Raw genomic sequence first — 20,366 nt, 5'->3', positions numbered from 1 at the left:
GACAAACCAAAAACATAGCTAAACATTTCTAAAAAAATAATAAAATTTGAAAAACAACAATTTCATTTGTGTGATTATTTCGGAGGAAGGAGAGTGTTGGAGAAAGAAGAGAGGTGTAAGATATATATGGATCGTGTTGAATATAAATTTCAAAAAAGGTTACTCTGCCACTAGAAAATAAATTTTTTTATTGTAGGGGTAAAACATTTAATTATCACCCCAGTTGTATCAAACACATCCACATTTAGAGCATTTTTACCATTGTATTCTTAATCAAATACCATAATTTTTTAAATGTACTTGTTTTTACCAAAAAATTTAAGTTTGTAACCGAAATTTTTGAAAGTTGCATTTTTTTTACCGCAATAAAGGCATAGGTACCGTGAATTTGGAATTTCCGATATAGACATGCCAAAACTTTTAAAAAAACTAGTAAAGGACCCGTGCGTTCGCACGGGTCGCGCAAGTGCAATAATTTATTTTTAAAAAATTAAAATATAATATATATATATATATATATATATATATATATATATATATATATATATATATATATATATATATATATATATATATATATATATAATTGGATCAACGTACACAAATTTATTGCATAAGAGTTTTTTTTAATGTAATGGATGTTAAATGATCAATAAATGGGTTCAAAAAATTTCCACAAATAACTTTTTCCAGTTTGGGACATAATAAAGTAAAACATTATTAATTTATAGTAATATAATTTGCTTAATTTTTTTGTATACTATATTAAGGAAATAATCAAAAAATATAATACAAAAATATTTTTACAATTTATTGGTATATTGATATATAATAAACATTCCATTGTTAATGTTATGAATAAACATTCCATTTATCATTGAGATTTTGGACATAAGAAATAAAAATATATTTATTTAGTAATTGATGAAATTTTCCAATCTGTTACTAATTTGAGGTATAAAAGCGCAAATATTAACCTTCATAATAAATGATTATTTAACCAAAATACATAAACCATGTAAAAGAAATACCAGAACCTCATTTGTTTTAAAATATAGTAATGAATACTACCAAATGTTGAAATTAATTGCAATTGATACAGTAAGGTTTAATGCAACAAAAGATATTGAAACAAAAGGTTCACAATTTTAGTTAAAATTGTGAGAAATAAGTCCAGCAACAAAAATGATTTAACTTCGTACAATTCTTTGGTCCTTAAAAAACTGGGTTTATACAAAACCTGCCCGCAACCTTTTAGGAAGTGATGATTCATTACCCTGTAAAAAACAATTACATCCATATAAACAAATGTTAAAACATAATGTATATTTTATACAACTCATTCAATAAAATTCTAATAATAAACAACGACATTTCTTGATATAATATAACTAATGAAAAACTTACGTTCTATAAGTTTTCAAAAACTTCTTTGAACACGACGTTTGTTGTAGAATTCAATGGATGGTTATCCTTGTCATGGATTAATATCTTAAGCCCTTTTTTGCTTTTGACCCTTGATATTGCAACATATAGGTGACCATGACTAAATACACTTCTAGGCAAATACAATCCAACATAATCCAATGACTCACCTTGAGATTTGTTAATTGTCATAGCATAACATATAGTTATGGGAAATTGCCTTCTAGTCATTTTGAATGGCCACGGAGATTGTGTTGGAGTCATATCCATTCTTGGAATATAGATAACCCCTCCAATATTCTTTCCAGATATAATCTTTGCCTCGATAACGTGGTTTTCCAATCTTGGAACTATAAGCCTTATTCCATTGCAGAGACCTTCAGGTTGATCAATGTTTCGAAGCAACATAATAGGGGTCCCAATCTTCAATTTAATCTTGTGGTTAGGTAGACCGAAAGTTGTAAGTGTATTCAAAAATTCCGGGGTCAAAACATCAAAAGCTTCATTTCCTTCACCGTCAAAAGTGTCTACAGAATCTGAACTTAAATATTCCTTTTCTTCACCTTTGGGAAAATTTTTGAAATTTTATTATTATAAATCTATGTTAGTACATATAAATATATGAATGTATCTATAAATATGTTTACAATGGATAACGCATACCTGGTATGAATCCCAAAACGTATTGATTTATGATGTCAACCGTTTCAATTGTTCCTGCCAATATAACTCTTGATTGCAAAAATTCTGGATTCTTGTAATTGTTAAGAAAATTCGGATATGTTTCACTAACAATGGCTTCTAGTGGATCATCATAGTTAGAAATTAAGAAATCATTTGGAATAGGAATATCCGTGTAACCATCGTTAGGTTGTTCCAATTTCCCATCGTCAACTTTTAATATCCAATTAGAAAACAATTCTAATTCAGATGTACTTGAAGTATTGTCGGCTTGTTGGAGTCGCATGTTCTTTGTAAGCTTCAGCACAACACAATGATCCCAGATGTATGATGAATTTATTGTAGAATGTATTATATTTGAACGGCTGCCCCTTGATATAACTGGTAATATTTGCCGAAAATCTCCACCAAATACAATTACTTTCCCTCCGAATAATTTGTCAGAACAATTGGAACGCCCCATTATGTCTTTAAGGGTTTTATCAAACGCTTCAAAACAAAATTTGTGTGCCATTGGAGCTTCATCCCAAATTATCAACTTTGCCATTTTTAGTAGCTCTGCACGATCACTACCTTTGTCGATATTACATGTAGAAGACTCCATTGTAGGTATTGGAATCTTGAACATTGAATGAGCCGTTCGACCTCCTGGAAGTAGTAGTGAAGCTATGCCCGATGAAGCAACAGTTAAACAAATTTGTTTCTTTGATCTTATGTAGGAAGCTAGAGTTCTCCACATGTAGGTTTTCCCTGTGCCACCGTATCCATACAAAAAAAATACGCCTCCTTGTTGATTGTTTACTGCTTCCATTATTCGCTTGAATACACCTCTTTGCTCATCTAATTTAAAAAAAAATACATAGCAAACATGCAGTGAATAAATTAATTATACATTAAAAAAATTGTAAGATAAAATCATACTTTAAAAGTTAACTTTATAAAATTATGACAAAACTTACAAACATTTAACATATTTACCTGTAAGATTTAAGAACAAATTATTGTATTCTTGCAATTGTTCGGCTGGATTGTAACTCCGCTCTTCGTATATGAGCTTATTTCCCAACTACTCAACCACATATCCACTTGGATAAGGCATTCCAGCAAATTCCTTTAGACTTCGGCTCTTCCTTTGAAGATTTCGTTCAATCTCAATTAATGTTAAATTCATTATCTCTTCATCCGACAACCTCAAACCTTTATACAATAGTAATTATAAGTGTAAACTATAAAACAAATTTACTTTTAAGAATCAAACAAATAAATATAATAAAAATTCACAATATAGGAAAAATAATACCTCTATTGTTTGCAATTCGCTGTTGAGCATATAGTATTCCATCAGCTAAGAGATGACATGTTTTACTCCATACATGTCTTGGCCTGTTAATGCTGCCTGATAATAACATGTGAACAAATAGTAATCTCAAATATTGACCTGAACCCCAATGATTTGCCTCTTTAATAGCTGCAATGAATTCTCTATCATTGCCGATAAAACCCATAGCAAAACAGGCATCCCGGAAAGTATCATATTTTACGTTATTCACTGTTTTTATATCATTATAACTGCGGGGGCCTTTGACATGTGTGAGCATCAATCTAAGATAGTACAATTCGCCAGTTGTTGGAGGAACCCATATAAGCCTACCAATTGTGTAACCTTTTTGACGGGGTTTCCATTCTCTTTTTTTCTTAACATAAACAAATTTTGAAACAAATTTGTTGTAAGTTAAATTTTGTGCTTCAGGATACTTGCAATTTGCTTCGAACCATGATGTAAACATCGATTCAGTTACACTTGGTTTTTCCAGAACTGTATTGATACGATCAAAATCAGTGTAATATACCGAATTTTGACCTTCACAATGAAAGTACAATCTCTCAACAGCTGGTTTTCTACCATGGATTGGAAAGGAAAATATCCTCCAAGATGCTTCACTCGGAGAAACGTACCTACAAATAATATAATGAAAGGCAATGGATTTAAAATTAATAGAATGATTATTGTAGACAGAATATATAAATTTTATTATAACACATATAGTCAAAACAATGTACATATAAAATTTTCTACACCATGCATGTAAAGAAAAATTGCACACTTTTAGTTGAAATAGATAAATTGCATGACATCATATTTCAAGTGATATATTAGAAACGTACCTACAATCAATATACTGTTTGATCTCATCAATATTATGCGGCTGGTTGGAAGTTCCATCATCATTCGGTACAATGGCAGCGGTGATTCTGTCGTAACCTTTGTTGATGTACTTGAATAAGTACTTAATCGATGTACTTTGATTGCACCATTCCATGTTTATGTGAGCTTGGTACTTTGTCAACAACTTTGCATTGTATGGAACAACATTCCAGTTATCGACTTGAATTCCATTCTTAAGAACTGTATGTCCATTGTCCCTTCTTCTATATATCGGAAACCCATCTTGATCAACAATTGTTTCGGGCTGAAACTGTTTTGGAAAATATTTAGAACATTTTCCATCTTTCATGCACGGTGAAGATCGATTTGCAAATCCACACGGGCCATGAATCATGTGAGTTTTAACCAAATTATACAACTCTTCATTGGTATCTTGGTCAGGTATTTCAGCTGAAATAATGCGATCAATATCACTTGGAGTTGGATATTTGTTAGATGGATGGAGGAAAATTAAGATGTGAGCATGTGGTAATCCTCTCTTTTGAAACTCAATTGTATACATATCTATAAAAATAAATATATAAAATATATACAATAGTCAGCACACGAATGATCAATTTGAAAATAACAATACGATCAATTGAATATGGAATAAGTTACTCATATGCAAGAACTTTCCCCAATAGACTTTTCTTTGTGAGATCAGACAAAAACTCATCAAATTTCATTTTAAAGACTCTTGAAATGATGTCAGGACGATCTGATGCTTTTAGATGAACAGAACCAAGCAAACGCTGAATTTCAGGCTAGTTGGGGTTACATGTGAATGTAATGAAAAGATCTGGAAATCCGACATAGCTGCATATTGCCATTCCGTCAAAGTATAGTTGATCCATATATCTACGACTACCAACGTATGAAGAAAGTTGCAACAACAATAAAATAACGGTAATATTTTTTAGTAGTATAAATAGGTAATTTATTTTATCACATTTTTCACTCACATCTAGTCTAAATTTGACCAATTTATTTTATTTAATTTTAATTTTTTTGTGTACACATTTCATTTGAAAATGAACCTCAATCAACATAACACATGCTCCAATTTTATGCAAAATGATGGAAGTCCTCTTTGTATCCCAAATCAACAAAACACCCCATATTTTGGAAATCCACCTCTTATTCCAAATCCACGCCATAATTCAAGATTTCAAAATTCTCTTTTTATCCCAAATCTATAAAATAATTCACCCATTGGAAATTACTCATATCATACATCACCTTACCCAATGAAAAACTCTCTTTTAATGTATTTTGATATATTTGAATCAATTTTTTAATTATATTTTATATAATATATAGTTGAATCAATTTTTATGTTGTGTTCCCAAGGAGATTTTCGGCGTGCAAGTAATAGGAAAAGGCATTTTTTTATGTTGTCGAGGCAAATTTATTAAATTGTAAAATGGTAGAGTTAGTTAAAATGGTATAATATTGTCAGTGGTTTTGGAATAGTGGTTTTGGAATATTTTGAGTTATTAAGTGGGTAAATGAGATTAATAATGATGATAATAAATATTAATAAATAACAATAATAATAATAATAATATCAATTTATTCAATTAAATAAAACCCTAATTTTCATCAAACCGTTTCATATTACTTCTCCCTCTTTTCATATTCTCGGTTTGACATCTCAGAAAGACCACTTAAAAAATTAGTATATTTATTATTAAAAAAATTCATTTTGTCATTTAAAGAAAATCAAGTAACGATAATATTTGGCAAAAAAACTACAATAATAATTAATTTGATTTCAGAATATTGATTTCATTTTGGAATGATAAGATTGCAACAACAATAAAATAACGGTAATATTTATTATTAAAAAAAAATCATTTTGTCATTTAAAGAAAATCAAGCAATGATAATATTTGGCAAAAAAACTACAATAATAACTAATTTGATTTCAGGATATTGATTTCATTTTGGAATGATAAGATTGCAACAACAATAAAATAACAGTAATATTTTTTAGTATAAATAGGTAATTTATTTTATCACATTTTTCACTCACATCTAGTCTAAATTTGACCAATTTATTTTATTTAATTTTAATTTTTTTGTGTACACATTTCATTTGAAAATGAACCTCAATCAACATAACACATGCTCCAATTTTATGCAAAATGATGGAAGTCCTCTTTGTATCCCAAATCAACAAAACACCCCATATTTTGGAAATCCACCTCTTATTCCAAATCCACACCATAATTCAAGATTTCAAAATTCTCTTTTTATCCCAAATCCATAAAATAATTCACCCATTGGAAATTACTCATATCATACATCACCTTACCCAATGAAAAACTCTCTTTTAATGTATTTTGATATATTTGAATCAATTTTTTAATTATATTTTATATAACATATAGTTGAATCAATTTTTATGTTGTGTTCCCAAGGAGATTTTCGGCGTGCAAGTAATAGGAAGAAGCGTTTTTTTATGTTGTCGAGGCAAATTTATTAAATTGTAAAATTGTAGAGTTAGTTAAAATGGTATAATATTGTCAGTGGTTTTGGAAATCAACAAAACACCCCATATTTTGGAAATCCACCTCTTATTCCAAATCCACACCATAATTCAAGATTTCAAAATTCTCTTTTTATCCCAAATCCATAAAATAATTCACCCATTGAAAATTACTCATATCATACATCACCTTACCCAATGAAAAACTCTCTTTTAATGTATTTTGATATATTTGAATCAATTTTTTAATTATATTTTATATAATATATAGTTGAATCAATTTTTATGTTGTGTTCCCAAGGAGATTTTCGGCGTGCAAGTAATAGAAAAAGGCGTTTTTTTATGTTGTCGAGGCAAATTTATTAAATTGTAAAATGGTAGAGTTAGTTAAAATGGTATAATATTGTCAGTGGTTTTGGAAATCAACAAAACACCCCATATTTTGGAAATCCACCTCTTATTCCAAATCCACATCATAATTCAAGATTTCAAAATTCTCTTTTTATCCCAAATCCATAAAATAATTCACCCATTGGAAATTACTCATATCATACATCACCTTACCCAATGAAAAACTCTCTTTTAATGTATTTTGATATATTTGAATCAATTTTTTAATTATATTTTATATAATATATAGTTGAATTAATTTTTATGTTGTCGAGGCAAATTTATTAAATTGTAAAATGGTAGAGTTAGTTAGAGTATTAAATACAGTTTAGTACGAAATTACTTATAGGAACATGAAATTAGTTGTATTATGGATTGTAATTAGGGTAATTAAGTAATTATGGTGGTAATTAACTTTTATATATTAAAAGTAGATTGGTAGAGACATGTAATATTTTACCGAAAGTTGTACAATTTCCAAGATTTACAACTATATTTACCGGTAGGCATGACAACAGGGCGTGTCGGAGACGATTTTTAGCCCCCCACCCCCCAAAACCCAAACCCGAATCCCCAAACAGTCCCTGTTCCCCGCCCCAAACCCAAACGGGGATGGAGAATCAAAACTCAAACGAGTTCGGGTTGGATTCGGGTATCCCCGTCTCGCCACCATTTAGTGAAATCAATTTTTTTAATAGAAATATTTATTTTGTCCAAAATAAAATTACATTACAAATAATAAAATAAAACAACCTAAAAAAATTTCATTCATATATTTAAAATATTTTAAATAATAAATTCAAATTAAAATATCAAAGCATTAACCACATATTTAATATTCTAAATTATCAAAAATAAATAATAATGTACATAATAAAATAAACGGGACGGGTTCGGGTGGGTACTAGTGTCCCCATTACCCGACTCGTCCCCATATTTTATAATTGGGAAAAACTCAAACCCAATCAAAGTGGGTTTTCTCCGTCAACTTTGGGGCGGGTTCAGGTGGGTACCCGCGAGTACGGGTTATGTTGTCATGCCTATTTAACGGAAATTGTGAAATTTCTGAGAATTATCACAAAATTGCGGAAATTGAGGAATTTATGGTATTTGCCACAAAATTTTGGAAATTGTGAAATTTTCGATATTTGCCACGGAATCTGGAAATTGAGAAATTTCTGGTATTTAGTGGGTGAAACTTGTTCATGTTTTTCCTGCATAACTGATTCGATAAAAAAACTACCTGATAAAATATATACATGTAATAAAAATTGTGCTACATACGAGAATACAAAACAAATTAGGATGACTTTTTAACTTCATCTTCTCAGTGCCTAATGCATCCTGGATATGTTGATTCCCATGTTTTTACACCTTCAGTATAGTACTGTCTCCAATGGTCAGTGACGGACAACAATGGACAATCAGGTTTCAATTTTACCTGATCCCAATGATTGTTATTGACAAAACCAACATCAATGATTTTATGCATGCTCGTATACATAGGTGAAGCTAAGGTAAAAGGGGAAAATGTGATGTTAAGTCTCTTTGACAGGGAGACAAATACAACAATGTATCTACAAGCAATAGGATAACCCATATCAGGAATCCTCGTCCATTTATCAATACCTTGCATACCTAAGTGTTCTACTCGTAACACATTCTTAACTATAGAAACTGTGTCATAGAACAAATTCGAAAACAATTGAGGGTGTTGATGAACTTGAGTATCTAAATGCGTACGAATCAAAGGCCATGACTTTTCGCCCCATCCAAGTAAAGTTGCAATAACCCAAAAACCACAATTTCCATCGTCACCGACATCAACAATGTCATTAATGTATGGATGTAAGGAATCAAGAAACTGAAACAAGTAAACATCTCTCGAAAATGCAGTGAACGGTTGACTTCTAGCTGTTTTTGTGCATGATCTCTTTGTAGTCTAACTCCTCTATGAGCCCTCACCATACTCCCACTATGAAGGATCATGATACACATCACTCTCTTCACCCTTTCTGCTCTTCTTAACCCCTCATTTTTGGCTTGTACTTCACCAGTGGTAGTGTCATACGGTGAACTGACTTGGGGTGTTTTGCTTTTTATCGCAATGTCGCAGATAGCAAGAGTCGCCACCGACTTTTCTTTTATCCAATAAGGAAAGGTGGAAAAGAACAGGAAAGACCTCAATAGATTTTGGGTTCGGGAGGTACATTATACAAAGGGAAGGTGTTAGCACCCTTTGTATCCATGGTTATCCATGGGCTCTTAATTACTGGATCACTTATATTTTTGTCTGAAAAGTGTCGGTGAATTGCTTAAAAAATGTTTGAAAGAGAGTTTAACTTTGTAATGATTCTCGTATGAATGTATACAAAGTATTTATCTCATTTGATTTTGAAAATGGTTTAGAAAAATATAACTCGGTAATGATTCTAGTATGAATGTGTACCAAGTGGTGATTTTCTAGGATTTGTAAAGTGTGAGGGGTGGAAAATGTTTTAGGTTAGGATCCAGTAATTGAGAGTTATACCTTCCTAAGGTCGTTCCGGGCATTTCCTATCCTTATGAGGGTAAAACTGTCCTTACTATTGAGAAGTAAGTAGTTTTATCCTTTGGATGTAAAGGGACATCGTAGGGTCATCGATTGGTCATTGAAGGCAACAGTTGTAAGGATACCTTAGCATTCGAAGGGACGATCATCATTTAACCGTAGGCTACACCGAAGGGTCATCGAGGGACACTATCGTATTTTCGAAGGCAACATCCGAGGGACTATGATTTATTTTATGATGATTTAATCGAAGGGCCATTGCTAAGTGTATCCCCACATTCGCGGGGCATGACCGTTATACCGTAATATCATAAGGCAAAAGAGAGGTCCAAGATCACATATTTAAAGGCCGCATTTTAAAGTTAATTAGGTGATTATGATGAATCTCCACATTAAAGTCAATACATTAAAAATGATACATTAAAATTAATACATTAAAATTAATTATTAAAATTAACACATTAAAATTAATTAAGCAATTTAGGGTGAGCCTCCACAAGGGTATCCCACAAATAAAGTGGAAGACCTAACGGCAATCTTTTCCTGGGACATGTGAACCTTGGCAAAATTCAGCAAACGGGTTAGCATACCAAATCCGGGTGCAATCGAGGATTACACCGTGAAAGAAAAACAGCAGCAAGAAAACAGTGTATAATTAACATAGAATCGACCAGATATGCATAAGACATAACAAACAAAATATTGGCGGCTGCCCTTGTTCGCCTCTGCTTCGCCTAGCGAAGGTCTAGCGAACACTCGCTGCGTGCTCGCTTAGCGATGTGCTAGCGAGCGGCTGCGGGTTTTGAATTTCAGAACAGTATGACTTCAACCTGCGGCATGGCTTATGGCATCCAACACATAATTATATGGTTCAGCATTCACAATATCCAGGCACACTTAAATTCACATGCAAAACCTCAAATATGTTTATGAATTCAATTATATTATCACATGCAAGTTAAGAACATAAAGCGGTATCACATGCAAATTAAGAAAATAACACGATAATAGTAATGCAAACCTGTTTGCAATCGAATTGCAACCTTGAATTGGCGAGCCGGATTGAGTTGGGCGGCGGTAGCTTCGGGGCGGGGAAGCGGCCTTCAGGGTTTCTTCACTCGGAACTCTCTAAAGTAGCCTCTAGGGTTTCCGTGCCAGGGTTTCCGTCCGTCTTCCTCTGTTTTTCGTCCTCCTTTTCATTACTGAAGTGCTGGTATTTATAATGCCCTTTTTCATGACCTAATGGGCTCAGAATGAAGCCCGAAATTTTTGTTGTCTGTCAGCCTCGCTAGGCGAGCTGGTAGCGAACGTTTGCTTCGCTAGGCGAGCTGGTAGCGAACGTTCGCTAGGCGAGCTGGTAGCGAACGCGTAGCGAACAGGCCAGTTTGGGCCATTTTCTGGATTGGGCCATTCGTGAGCTGGGCCTTCGTTCCTTTGAGATCAGTGTCATAAAAATGATTCGGAATGCCTTTGAAAAATGTCTTGAAATATTAATGGGCAAATTTTGGGGTATGACAGGTAGACACATATATTTTTTTGGATATATGAGTTAGTTCCCTAACCTTTTTCTTCAACACCTTCTGCCATACAATATCCAAAGTACTGAAATATGTCTTACACTCTTCACACTCTGCTTCTAAATCCATTTGTGTACCAGTTTCTTCATGAATGACATCATGCTCTTCAATGTGTAATTCCTTTCAAAAAATCATGAATTGGTTCTAAAGGAACAAGATTGTCTTATATTTGGAAATCAACAAGTTGACACACACACGGTAACCCATGTGTTGTTCTAATGAAGCAACCACAATCATTTTGGCTTGCACCAATAAATTTTATCCTTTCTAGTTCCTTTTCAATGTGTTGTATACATTGTCTTGTAACAAAATTGTGCAAGCTGGTATAGAATAGAGTGTTATACTGATGTTCAATGTTGACAATACTTTTTTGATACGAGACCCTAATTGAACCTAGTCGCAACTTTAAGATGGTGTTCACAACATCCTAACTTCGGCATAACTCTCCCCAGCTTGTAGTCAACATGTTTTCTAGTCTTTAACGAGCAGACTCCATCCTAAAAATCATAGTTAGAAATATATGTTAAATTATGTTTAGTAATATAATAACATCAAAATGACGTTTGTGTGCCTGTTTGTTGTTGTGTTCCCTAAATGAGTGACTTTGCTTGTCAAAGTAGCAACAAACCTTTTTTTATAAGGTGTCAACCATGTTTCACTCGTATACTTAAAAAATAAAGGAATATCATCACAAACAGTCTCAAACTGTTTCAAGTGTTCGACAAACTCAGATTCTCTATTAGCATATATGATTTTCTTCCATAGATCCATGACATGTTCTTGTCTTTCTGATTTAACATACTCTTTACATTTCATACTAACGTTTTTTGAAATATGGAATGAACACAACAAATGAGTTAAATTTGGAAACACAACTTATATGGCATTCATCAACGCAAGTTCCCGGTCCGTCACCACAGTCTTCGATAGCAAATTCTCAGAAGAGAACAACTCTTTGAGCTTATCTAGTGCTCATTTGAAGTTATCCTCCCTTTCATGTTCCAAATAGAAAAAGCCTACCGATAACGTCAACTTTGTTGACGTAACACCAACAATCTCACGCAGTGGTAGCCGATACATGTATGATCACGATGCACATGATAAAAAATCTAATAAACTAAAGTATGTCGAAAGATATAAAAATCAACAGCTGACCTTTACCTATTTGTCTTGTATGTACAATCAAAAATCAACACCAAATGAAACATGTTCAACAACTTCACTGAATCAGGATGTGTCCAAAAGATATCAACAATAACATTTGAGTCTTTCCTATTTCTAGTCCAGCACGTGTATTTTTCTCTATGAATAAGACTCAACAACATTTACATTTCCGTCAATGGACGTCTCTTGCACGCATTGTGTGTAGCTCTAGCTTTATACATCCGGGTTACACTTGTGAGATTTTCTTAATCTTTGTCTTTCAAAGCAGCAATTATGCACCTTGGAGCCATGTTGTACTTCGTCATGTCATTCACAAATTGTCTTTCATGATCTTTTAGACGATCCAATATGTTATGGCCTTCTAAATCCTTAGATGATTTATGATTGTGCAACCTGCACCTAACTATCACCTTCCAACTGACACCACCTGACACAAAACTCAACAAAAAATGACATTTAACTAACATACTATAAATGTCCTATGAGGATTTATTGCCTTCAGATGCATTCTTTCTTTTATAGTTTCTTCCTTTCTCACAACCCATAATCAATTTATATTTTCAACCACGCTTCTCATTTGCAGTATCAGAATGAACAATCACAACAATAATACCATGTTATTTACCAATAGTACGTGCTCATGATAATACTTAAGATCGAGACTCAAATATCTGTCATTTACAACATATAAAAAGTATACCATCAATATGATATAGAGATAAGAAAACATTTAAATTAAATTTGTTACGTATAAAACATATTGCGTCAGTGGTGAACAACTGCGTAAAGTCAATACAGGAATCTGTAGAAGACTCCTTCGACTCTGGACCACATAAGTAAAACATTTTTCTGCACAACTATTGAAAATTGAGTATGGGCAAAATTTCGATAAACCGTAAAATTTAAAATTTTCGAAAGTTTTAGTAATTTTCTCGAAATTTCAATAATTTCCGATATGGGTTTGGTATTTTTCAGAAAAATACCGAAATTTTTAAAATTTCTGATACTTTTTCATCGGAAAATTTCAAATTTCCGATAAAAAGGCTTGATTTTTAAAAAATACAAAAAAAAATGCGTATTGAAAATTTCGTTTTTAAATTATTATTAAAAGTGACAAATTTTAAAAAAATAAAATTAATTAGTAAATAATAATAAAAACAGTTTCAAAAATATGAGAATATGGGTGTCAAGTACAATTGGGAATGACAAATTAAATAGCTCAGCTATTGTGTTCGAGAACAAAAATTCAACCAACAATTTTCATGAATCAATTTTTATATATCGCCTTTTCCTAGCTTCTCTCTTCATCTCTTCATGACAGAATCCTTCCTCACTTGCTTTGGTAACACTCAATCTGGATTTGCAGAAGACCACTTCATCAAGTGCAACTAACTCCTTTAATTCACCCAATATTAGAGACTACCTCTCAGATAATATAACTCCCTTTCCTTTATCTCAACCCAAGAAATCCTTTCCTTTAACATTTCAAATCCTTATCATTTTATATCAGCACTACATGCTTTATTAAACTCCACTGCATAGCTTCTGTTACTCATGTAACTATATGATATTATATATTAAATGAATTTCAAATGAATGTAGGAAACTATATATTTTCATTCATGTATTGATTTTGCTGTGAGGTGAATTTAGAATTGTTATCACCAATAATCCAGACAAGAGCAACTCCCGTCTTTAAAATGATGAAACCGATTTCGATCTCTAACTATAATATCTCTTCCATACACCGCCGATATTAGCTTCGTAAACGCATGACAATCGCCACAAACTCGAAGGTTCTTGATAATTCTTATAGCTGAAGTCGAAGGGGACGCTATAAGAGCAAACGCTATGGCTAGTCTTTCACTATGGTAAGAAAGTACACCTTCCTTATCTTCTTCTTCTACATCAAACAAAACCTCTGATGTTCTCGCATTGTGACCGTATTCTTGTAGTCTTCGATTAATCTCCGTGATCTTCAAATATATTTCTTTTGAAAACGGATGAGTTTTGTCACCTGTAAGAAACTCGTGCATGGCACCATTTATCTCCACTAGGCTAAAACCCGGCAACTTGTTAACACCGTGATGTTTCATCAACATCCTCACTCTCTTCACATCGTTCCACCTAGCAACGTTAGCGTACATATTCGACAAAAGAACATAGTTTCCGCTAGTTTCTGGTTCCAACTCTATTAACTTTCTGAGAGAAACTTCTCCCATATCTAAATTTCCATGAAGTCTTGCTGCACCAAGTAAAGACCTCCAAATTACCGCATTTGGTTTCATCGGCATATCTCGTAACCAATCCTCCGCTTCCTTTAACCGCCCAGCTCGACCCAGAAGATCAATCAGACATCCGTAATGCTCGAGTTTCGGTTCTACCCCATGAACCTCCTTCATGGAATTGAAAATCTCCAACCCTTCTTCCACTAATCCAACATGAGAGCATGCAAACATCGTAACCACAAATGTCGCATCATCTGGAACTAAACCCTTTAATTTCATCTTTCTATAAAGCTCAAGCGCTTGATTCCCGTAACCATGAATAGCAAAACCCCCAATCATTGCATTATAACAAAACGTATCCCTATCTCTATCAGACATTTTATCAAACATCTGGCATGCAAGATTCAAACACCCGCATTTCGAATACATATCAAGCAATGCAGTTCCAACAAACCTATTCACCATAAGCTTATTCCTTAACACAAAACAATGAACCCAAAAACCTTGACTAAGAGCACCTAAACTAGAACATACACTAATCAATGCAACAATTGTAACTTCATTAGCTCTTACTTTAGCCACTTGCATATCATGAAACAAACACAAAGCTTCCAAGGAAAATTCAGCATCATCAAAACTATTTGCATAAGCACCCAAAATAATATTCCATGTAGCCAAATCAGGTTGATCAATTTGATCAAAAAGATATCTAGAAACACACAATTTCCCATATTTAGCATAGAAATTAAGCAAAGAGCCTTGAACAAAAAGATCAAAGGGTGGTTGAAGAAACTTCAAAACATGGGTGTGAAGTAACAAACCATATTGAAACCATGATGGGTTAGAACAACAAGCCTTGAAAAGTGAGGGAAAAGTGAAACCATTAGGTTTAAGATTTTTGTGTGTGAGAATTTTACTATAAAGTGAAAATGCTAAATGGATTTTATTTTCACTATTTTGATGATTAATCAATGATGAAATGAGAGTATTGTAGAGGAAAATTGTTGGGTTTGGGATGTAATTGAAGATGGTGAAAGCATAGGTTAAATCAAATTTAGAGGAAATGTTAATGAGGTGACTAAGGCAATATGTTTGAAGTGAAAGACCAGTTGTTATGATTTGGGCATGGATTTGTTTAAGGTTGTTAAGGTTGTTGCATTTTTGTTGTAGTGTTTGGAGTGTTGGGTGGTTAAATATGTGGTTTTTGGGTTTCATAATAACATTTCCGACACTTCCCGGCAATGAGTTTTGAAGATGGTGGTGGTGAGTTTTGAGTAATTTTCAAAGCGATGCTGAGGAAAAAGAGGGCGAGGAGTTATAACAAAATAAACTGGTTTGGATAAGGTTTATGAATATCAAACTGGTGCGAATTATAAACCGGTTTAAAACCAAACCAAAACCGAATGGAGACTGGTTTGTGAAATAACTAGTTTTTTTTACTATGCTACCTAATAATATTGATCACTCTCTCAAATATTATTTAGGGTTAATACCTACTCCCTCAATCATATGGGTCATTTTTTAAAATTAAAATTGATAAATTTCTCCAATATTTAAAGATTCTTTCACTTTTGATATTTCTTAGATCAACTCATCAAAAAAAAATGATGTGACGCGACATGATAGAAATTTTGGTTCTATTCTGCCTCATTTTAGTATTGTCTTGGTGATCCACAACATCATTAGAACCAACGGTGATACCTTGCTAGAACACTTCTTCCATATAGAAATTTGACAATGAGTCAAGAAATGAAGATCTAAGTTCACAAAGAGGTTTGAGGAAAGAGGAAATTATAAGAATCTCGAAAATAAACCTACCAGTGATCGTGGTAATTTCCACCGTTGAGGAAATATTTTACGAGATGTCCCATGGGAAATAGACTTCTAACTGCAACTTTCGATCCAAAGCAATTGAACGACCAAATCTTCGTCGATCGAATCCAAATATAGAGGATAACATATACCCTTTGGACATCAGTAACTTTATGACCCACTTTAACGGGACAACAAATATCACATGGACAAAAATTAATGAACTCCTTTTATTCTATCTGACTTCAATTAGTTTCTCAGAATCAAAATCTTCTTTTTCTTCATTCCAACACAAACACAAACACAAAATTAGTATCTTCCATAACAAACAATTATAATCAAAACCAATACCAAAAAAACAAAAAAAAAATCGAAATATTACAGATTAAGTCACCTTTTAATATCTCTCTCAACCTCCAAAATCATTGCTTTGATGAAAAAAACGTGAAAAATATTGAATTTTTACATAAAAAATAACCCTAATCGACATTGAAAATGACATGCAAGAGATATAAAGTTAAAAAGTCCATCCTTTGATGTTGTTGTTGACAAACAAATGCGTTAAACCATTTGAATAACCGGAAAAACAAAATCAAAATGCATTAAAACAACACCTCAATTCAAAACCAAAACATTCAGAAACATCAAAAAGTTTAAAAATGGAAGAATAAAAAACATTACACATACTAAACCTTGAAAAACATTTTTAAAAAACTATAACAAATTTGAGAAAAGAAATCAAATAAAAAAGGAGAATTTATCATAGTTTAAATATAAGATGCTATTGTCTGTTATTGCCTCTAGATCTAAAATCTCATCTATAATCTTTCATAGATCTCAAGAAAAAAATTGAAGAGAAACAAAAACAGGAGCTTGAATTTTTGAAACATCAAAAGTAGAAATTAAGTTATAATGGAAGAATCATACTTTACTCATCATACTTTGCATCATCTACCTCTTATTTTGCATCATACTTTATTCATCATTGGTGTGAATCCATTAAAAAACAAAGAATCCTAGATGAAGAAAAAAGATTGAAAAGTCAAGAATAAAGAAAACAAAAACAAACTTATTGGAACCAAGTGAGGTATTGAGAAGTAGATGATAGGGCCCCAAGAAGAAGAAGTTGATGATGGAAAATGAGAGAATCAAGACTGCAGAAATCATACCACACATTTCTTAAAAAAACTCAAGAGAAACTCACGAAATTCTAATCGATAAATTTTTATATCTCTGAGAAAACACAAATATTCAATTGATGAACCAAACATACAAATATATTGTTATATTAAAAAAAAAATCAACAACAATCTAACAACTAAGATACAAACATGCAAACACTGGATGATATAAAAAGTGAAGTAAAATATATAAGAGGTACTTCTATATTGTTGTTTCTTCTTCCTTGAAAAAAACAATGAGATACAAATGTATTCTTCTTCTAGTTAGATAAAAAATTGATGCAAAGTCTTAGAATCACTTTCAATCACAAGTTTTTTTACTCAATTATTTACTGCCATCTCATTAAAGTTGTATTTACAAACTCATTATATCACAAGTACAAATATAAAGAATGAACCCTAAATGAATGATAATTAAAATTTAATCAAACAGGTGCTTTAAGGTGTTTTTTTTTTAATTCAAATTAATTTTTTTAAAAAAATTGTTTTTGGACAAGATATTCATATAATAGATATCAATCAAGATTACAATAGCAAACCCAACTAAAAAAAACCATTGCAAAAAACAAAACATCAAACACATTTAAAAATTATCGAAATCAAGACTCCTTAAAAAAAATTAGAGGTCTGTTTATTTAAACTTTAAAAAAATATACTTTTTTTTATATGAAAATAATTTTATAAAAATTGTTTTAGAAAACATTAAAAGTTATTTTAAACTTATTTTTTATAAATTAAAAGAATAATTTGACATCAAATAACATAGATATGTATTATTAAAGATTAAAACATAATTAAAATCACAATCTAAAAAAAGAGTTTATAAAAAACTATTAAAAATATCTAGTATAATATTTAAAAAAAAAACTATTTTCATTTTTCATTTTTTTGTTTTTAATTCTTTTGTAAAACTATTAAAACTAAAGTAAACTATAAAAAACATTTTTACCTAAGCCAAGATTGGTTAAAGTCATAGAAAATTCTTGACTACTTTCCTTTATCAACCTCCACAATACACAATACACAGGGTTAGCAGATGTTGTTGGAAATCCCCCAAAATCTATGGAGAATTTCAATTAATCTTGATGAACACATAGCAATGAAAAGAAAGAATAATGGAGAAAGAAAGAGTGTAAAGAACGATGAAGGAGAAGAAGAATTAAAATTCTGCAGAATTTCTCTCTGTCCATAAACTGTGAAATTCTGCAGAATTTCTCTTTGCCCACAAACTATGGGAAACTTATTATTCACTTTGCAACTGCAAAATACTGTTAATAGAATGTTATGAATGTTCTATTCACCTCATTACAAAAATAAGGGTTACTCCCTCTATTTATAGATTTAGATTAACTTGGACCTCAAGTCAAAGTCCAAAACTATAAAAGCTCAAAATAGCTAACACTACTAAAATAGGCATAAGTCGAAATCATGTGTGAAACAACATGTTTCGACACACTAACACAACTCAACACACTAGGTGGTTCAACACTTCCTCACTCTGTCGAGCAACTTACTTCGACAGAAGGAATTATAATTCAACAGGTGCAGCAGGTGTTGTAGCTCTGGATTAGGCCCACATATTTTTTTTTACTAAATATATATTTTACACCTATTTTGTTTAAAGTAGGTGTTAAATTTTAATGTTTTTAAAATCAATTTTACATCTGTTTGTTTTTAAAAATAGGTGCAAAATATAATTTTATTTTTAAAATCTATAATTTTTATACCGATTTTTTAAAACTTCCATATAAACTTATATTTTTTAAAATTTATTTTTTAAATTAGATTTACACAGATAATTTAATTGGAATAATATATTTTGTGAATTAAAATTACTACAATTTCTTTATTTCCAAAGACACTTAACACAAACAAATAAATACTAGAAAAAGTTTGTCATATCCCAACCGTCACTTATATTAACAACAAATAAAACCATTAGTATATATAACATTATCGATGAAAATTTAATGGACTAGTTGCATAGATATCATATACCTCCAATCAGATAAATTTGCCAATAACTTTTTTCTTACTATTTATTTTGACCTATTACTATAAGAAAAGGTACAAGTTTAAAAAAATCATTTTCAATTATTTAATGTTGTAATTTTAAATTTTGTCTTACTATCATTTTTGCATGCCACCACAAGAAAACGTACCAGTTAAAATATCATTTTCAAATATTACTTAAAAAATTATTTCAAGTATTTTAATGTTTTATCAATTCTCTTTATTGAAGTGTTGCTCTCTTTAACGTGGAAGCTAGGTCTTGCATTTGTGAGAACAGATTGATGGGAAGTTGAGAAGTTCTTCGCATCTAACAGGCATATTACTATTTTGGAAATGTTTTCGGTATTGGCATATTTAGGGCATGTTTGAAACACTTTTCAATTTTAATTCTTAAAATTTATTTTTTAAATCTATTTTAAAAAACTATTTTTAAGAAGAAAATTAATAAAAAACTTGTTTGATAAACTAATTTTTAAAAATTGTTTTTAAAATATGAAAATGAAAAAACTTTTTTGATAATCTAATCTTTTAATAGTATTTTAAGAAGAGAATAAAAATGCATATTTTGTCATTTATTTTTAAAATCTATTTTATTGTATAAAATATTACAAACTTAAGAAAATTAATTGATATTTGGTCGAATA

The 20,366-nt window shown here is 31.4% G+C and overlaps 3 protein-coding genes across 3 annotated transcripts; all 3 read right to left on the bottom strand.

Moving 5' to 3' along the window:
- Window positions 1-1,410: 1,410 nt before the first annotated feature.
- On the bottom strand, window positions 1,411-4,835 carry LOC127106132 (uncharacterized). Its single transcript, XM_051043424.1, has 7 exons — window positions 4,273-4,835; window positions 3,545-4,062; window positions 3,407-3,502; window positions 3,182-3,303; window positions 3,066-3,084; window positions 2,089-2,946; window positions 1,411-1,988 (listed from the first exon to the last, which is right to left on the bottom strand). Exons 1-7 carry the CDS (start codon window positions 4,833-4,835, stop codon window positions 1,411-1,413), a joined length of 2,754 nt encoding a protein of 917 aa, XP_050899381.1.
- Window positions 4,836-8,523: 3,688 nt separating this feature from the next.
- LOC127106122 (uncharacterized) lies at window positions 8,524-11,393 on the bottom strand. The gene is made up of 2 exons (XM_051043414.1): window positions 11,310-11,393; window positions 8,524-9,060 (listed from the first exon to the last, which is right to left on the bottom strand). Exons 1-2 carry the CDS (start codon window positions 11,391-11,393, stop codon window positions 8,524-8,526), a joined length of 621 nt encoding a protein of 206 aa, XP_050899371.1.
- A 2,281-nt stretch (window positions 11,394-13,674) lies between these two features.
- Window positions 13,675-16,032, bottom strand: LOC127135884 (pentatricopeptide repeat-containing protein At5g43790). Its single transcript, XM_051062511.1, has one exon. It carries the CDS (start codon window positions 15,929-15,931, stop codon window positions 14,150-14,152), a length of 1,782 nt encoding a protein of 593 aa, XP_050918468.1. The 5' UTR covers window positions 15,932-16,032; the 3' UTR covers window positions 13,675-14,149.
- Window positions 16,033-20,366: the final 4,334 nt, after the last annotated feature.

The sequence above is a fragment of the Lathyrus oleraceus genome, chromosome 1 (assembly GCF_024323335.1).
Source record: "Lathyrus oleraceus cultivar Zhongwan6 chromosome 1, CAAS_Psat_ZW6_1.0, whole genome shotgun sequence".
Lineage (NCBI taxonomy): Eukaryota > Viridiplantae > Streptophyta > Magnoliopsida > Fabales > Fabaceae > Lathyrus > Lathyrus oleraceus.
The sequence above is the reverse complement of the archived record's forward strand: the minus strand, read 5'-3'. Positions and strand labels throughout refer to the sequence as shown.

Coding starts and splice junctions, on each gene's coding strand:
- LOC127106132 (XM_051043424.1), bottom strand. CDS start 4,835: ATGTATACAATTGAGTTTCAAAAGAGAGGATTACCACATGCTCACATC. Junction 3,503..3,544: donor GGCAAATCATTGGGGTTCAG/GTCAATATTTGA, acceptor TGTTATTATCAG/GCAGCATTAACAGGCCAAGA. Junction 1,989..2,088: donor CGTTTTGGGATTCATACCAG/GTATGCGTTATC, acceptor ATTTTCCCAAAG/GTGAAGAAAAGGAATATTTA.
- LOC127106122 (XM_051043414.1), bottom strand. CDS start 11,393: ATGGATTTAGAAGCAGAGTGTGAAGAGTGTAAGACATATTTCAGTACT. Junction 9,061..11,309: donor AGAAGGTGTTGAAGAAAAAG/GTTAGGGAACTA, acceptor TACTTGTTTCAG/TTTCTTGATTCCTTACATCC.
- LOC127135884 (XM_051062511.1), bottom strand. CDS start 15,931: ATGAAACCCAAAAACCACATATTTAACCACCCAACACTCCAAACACTA.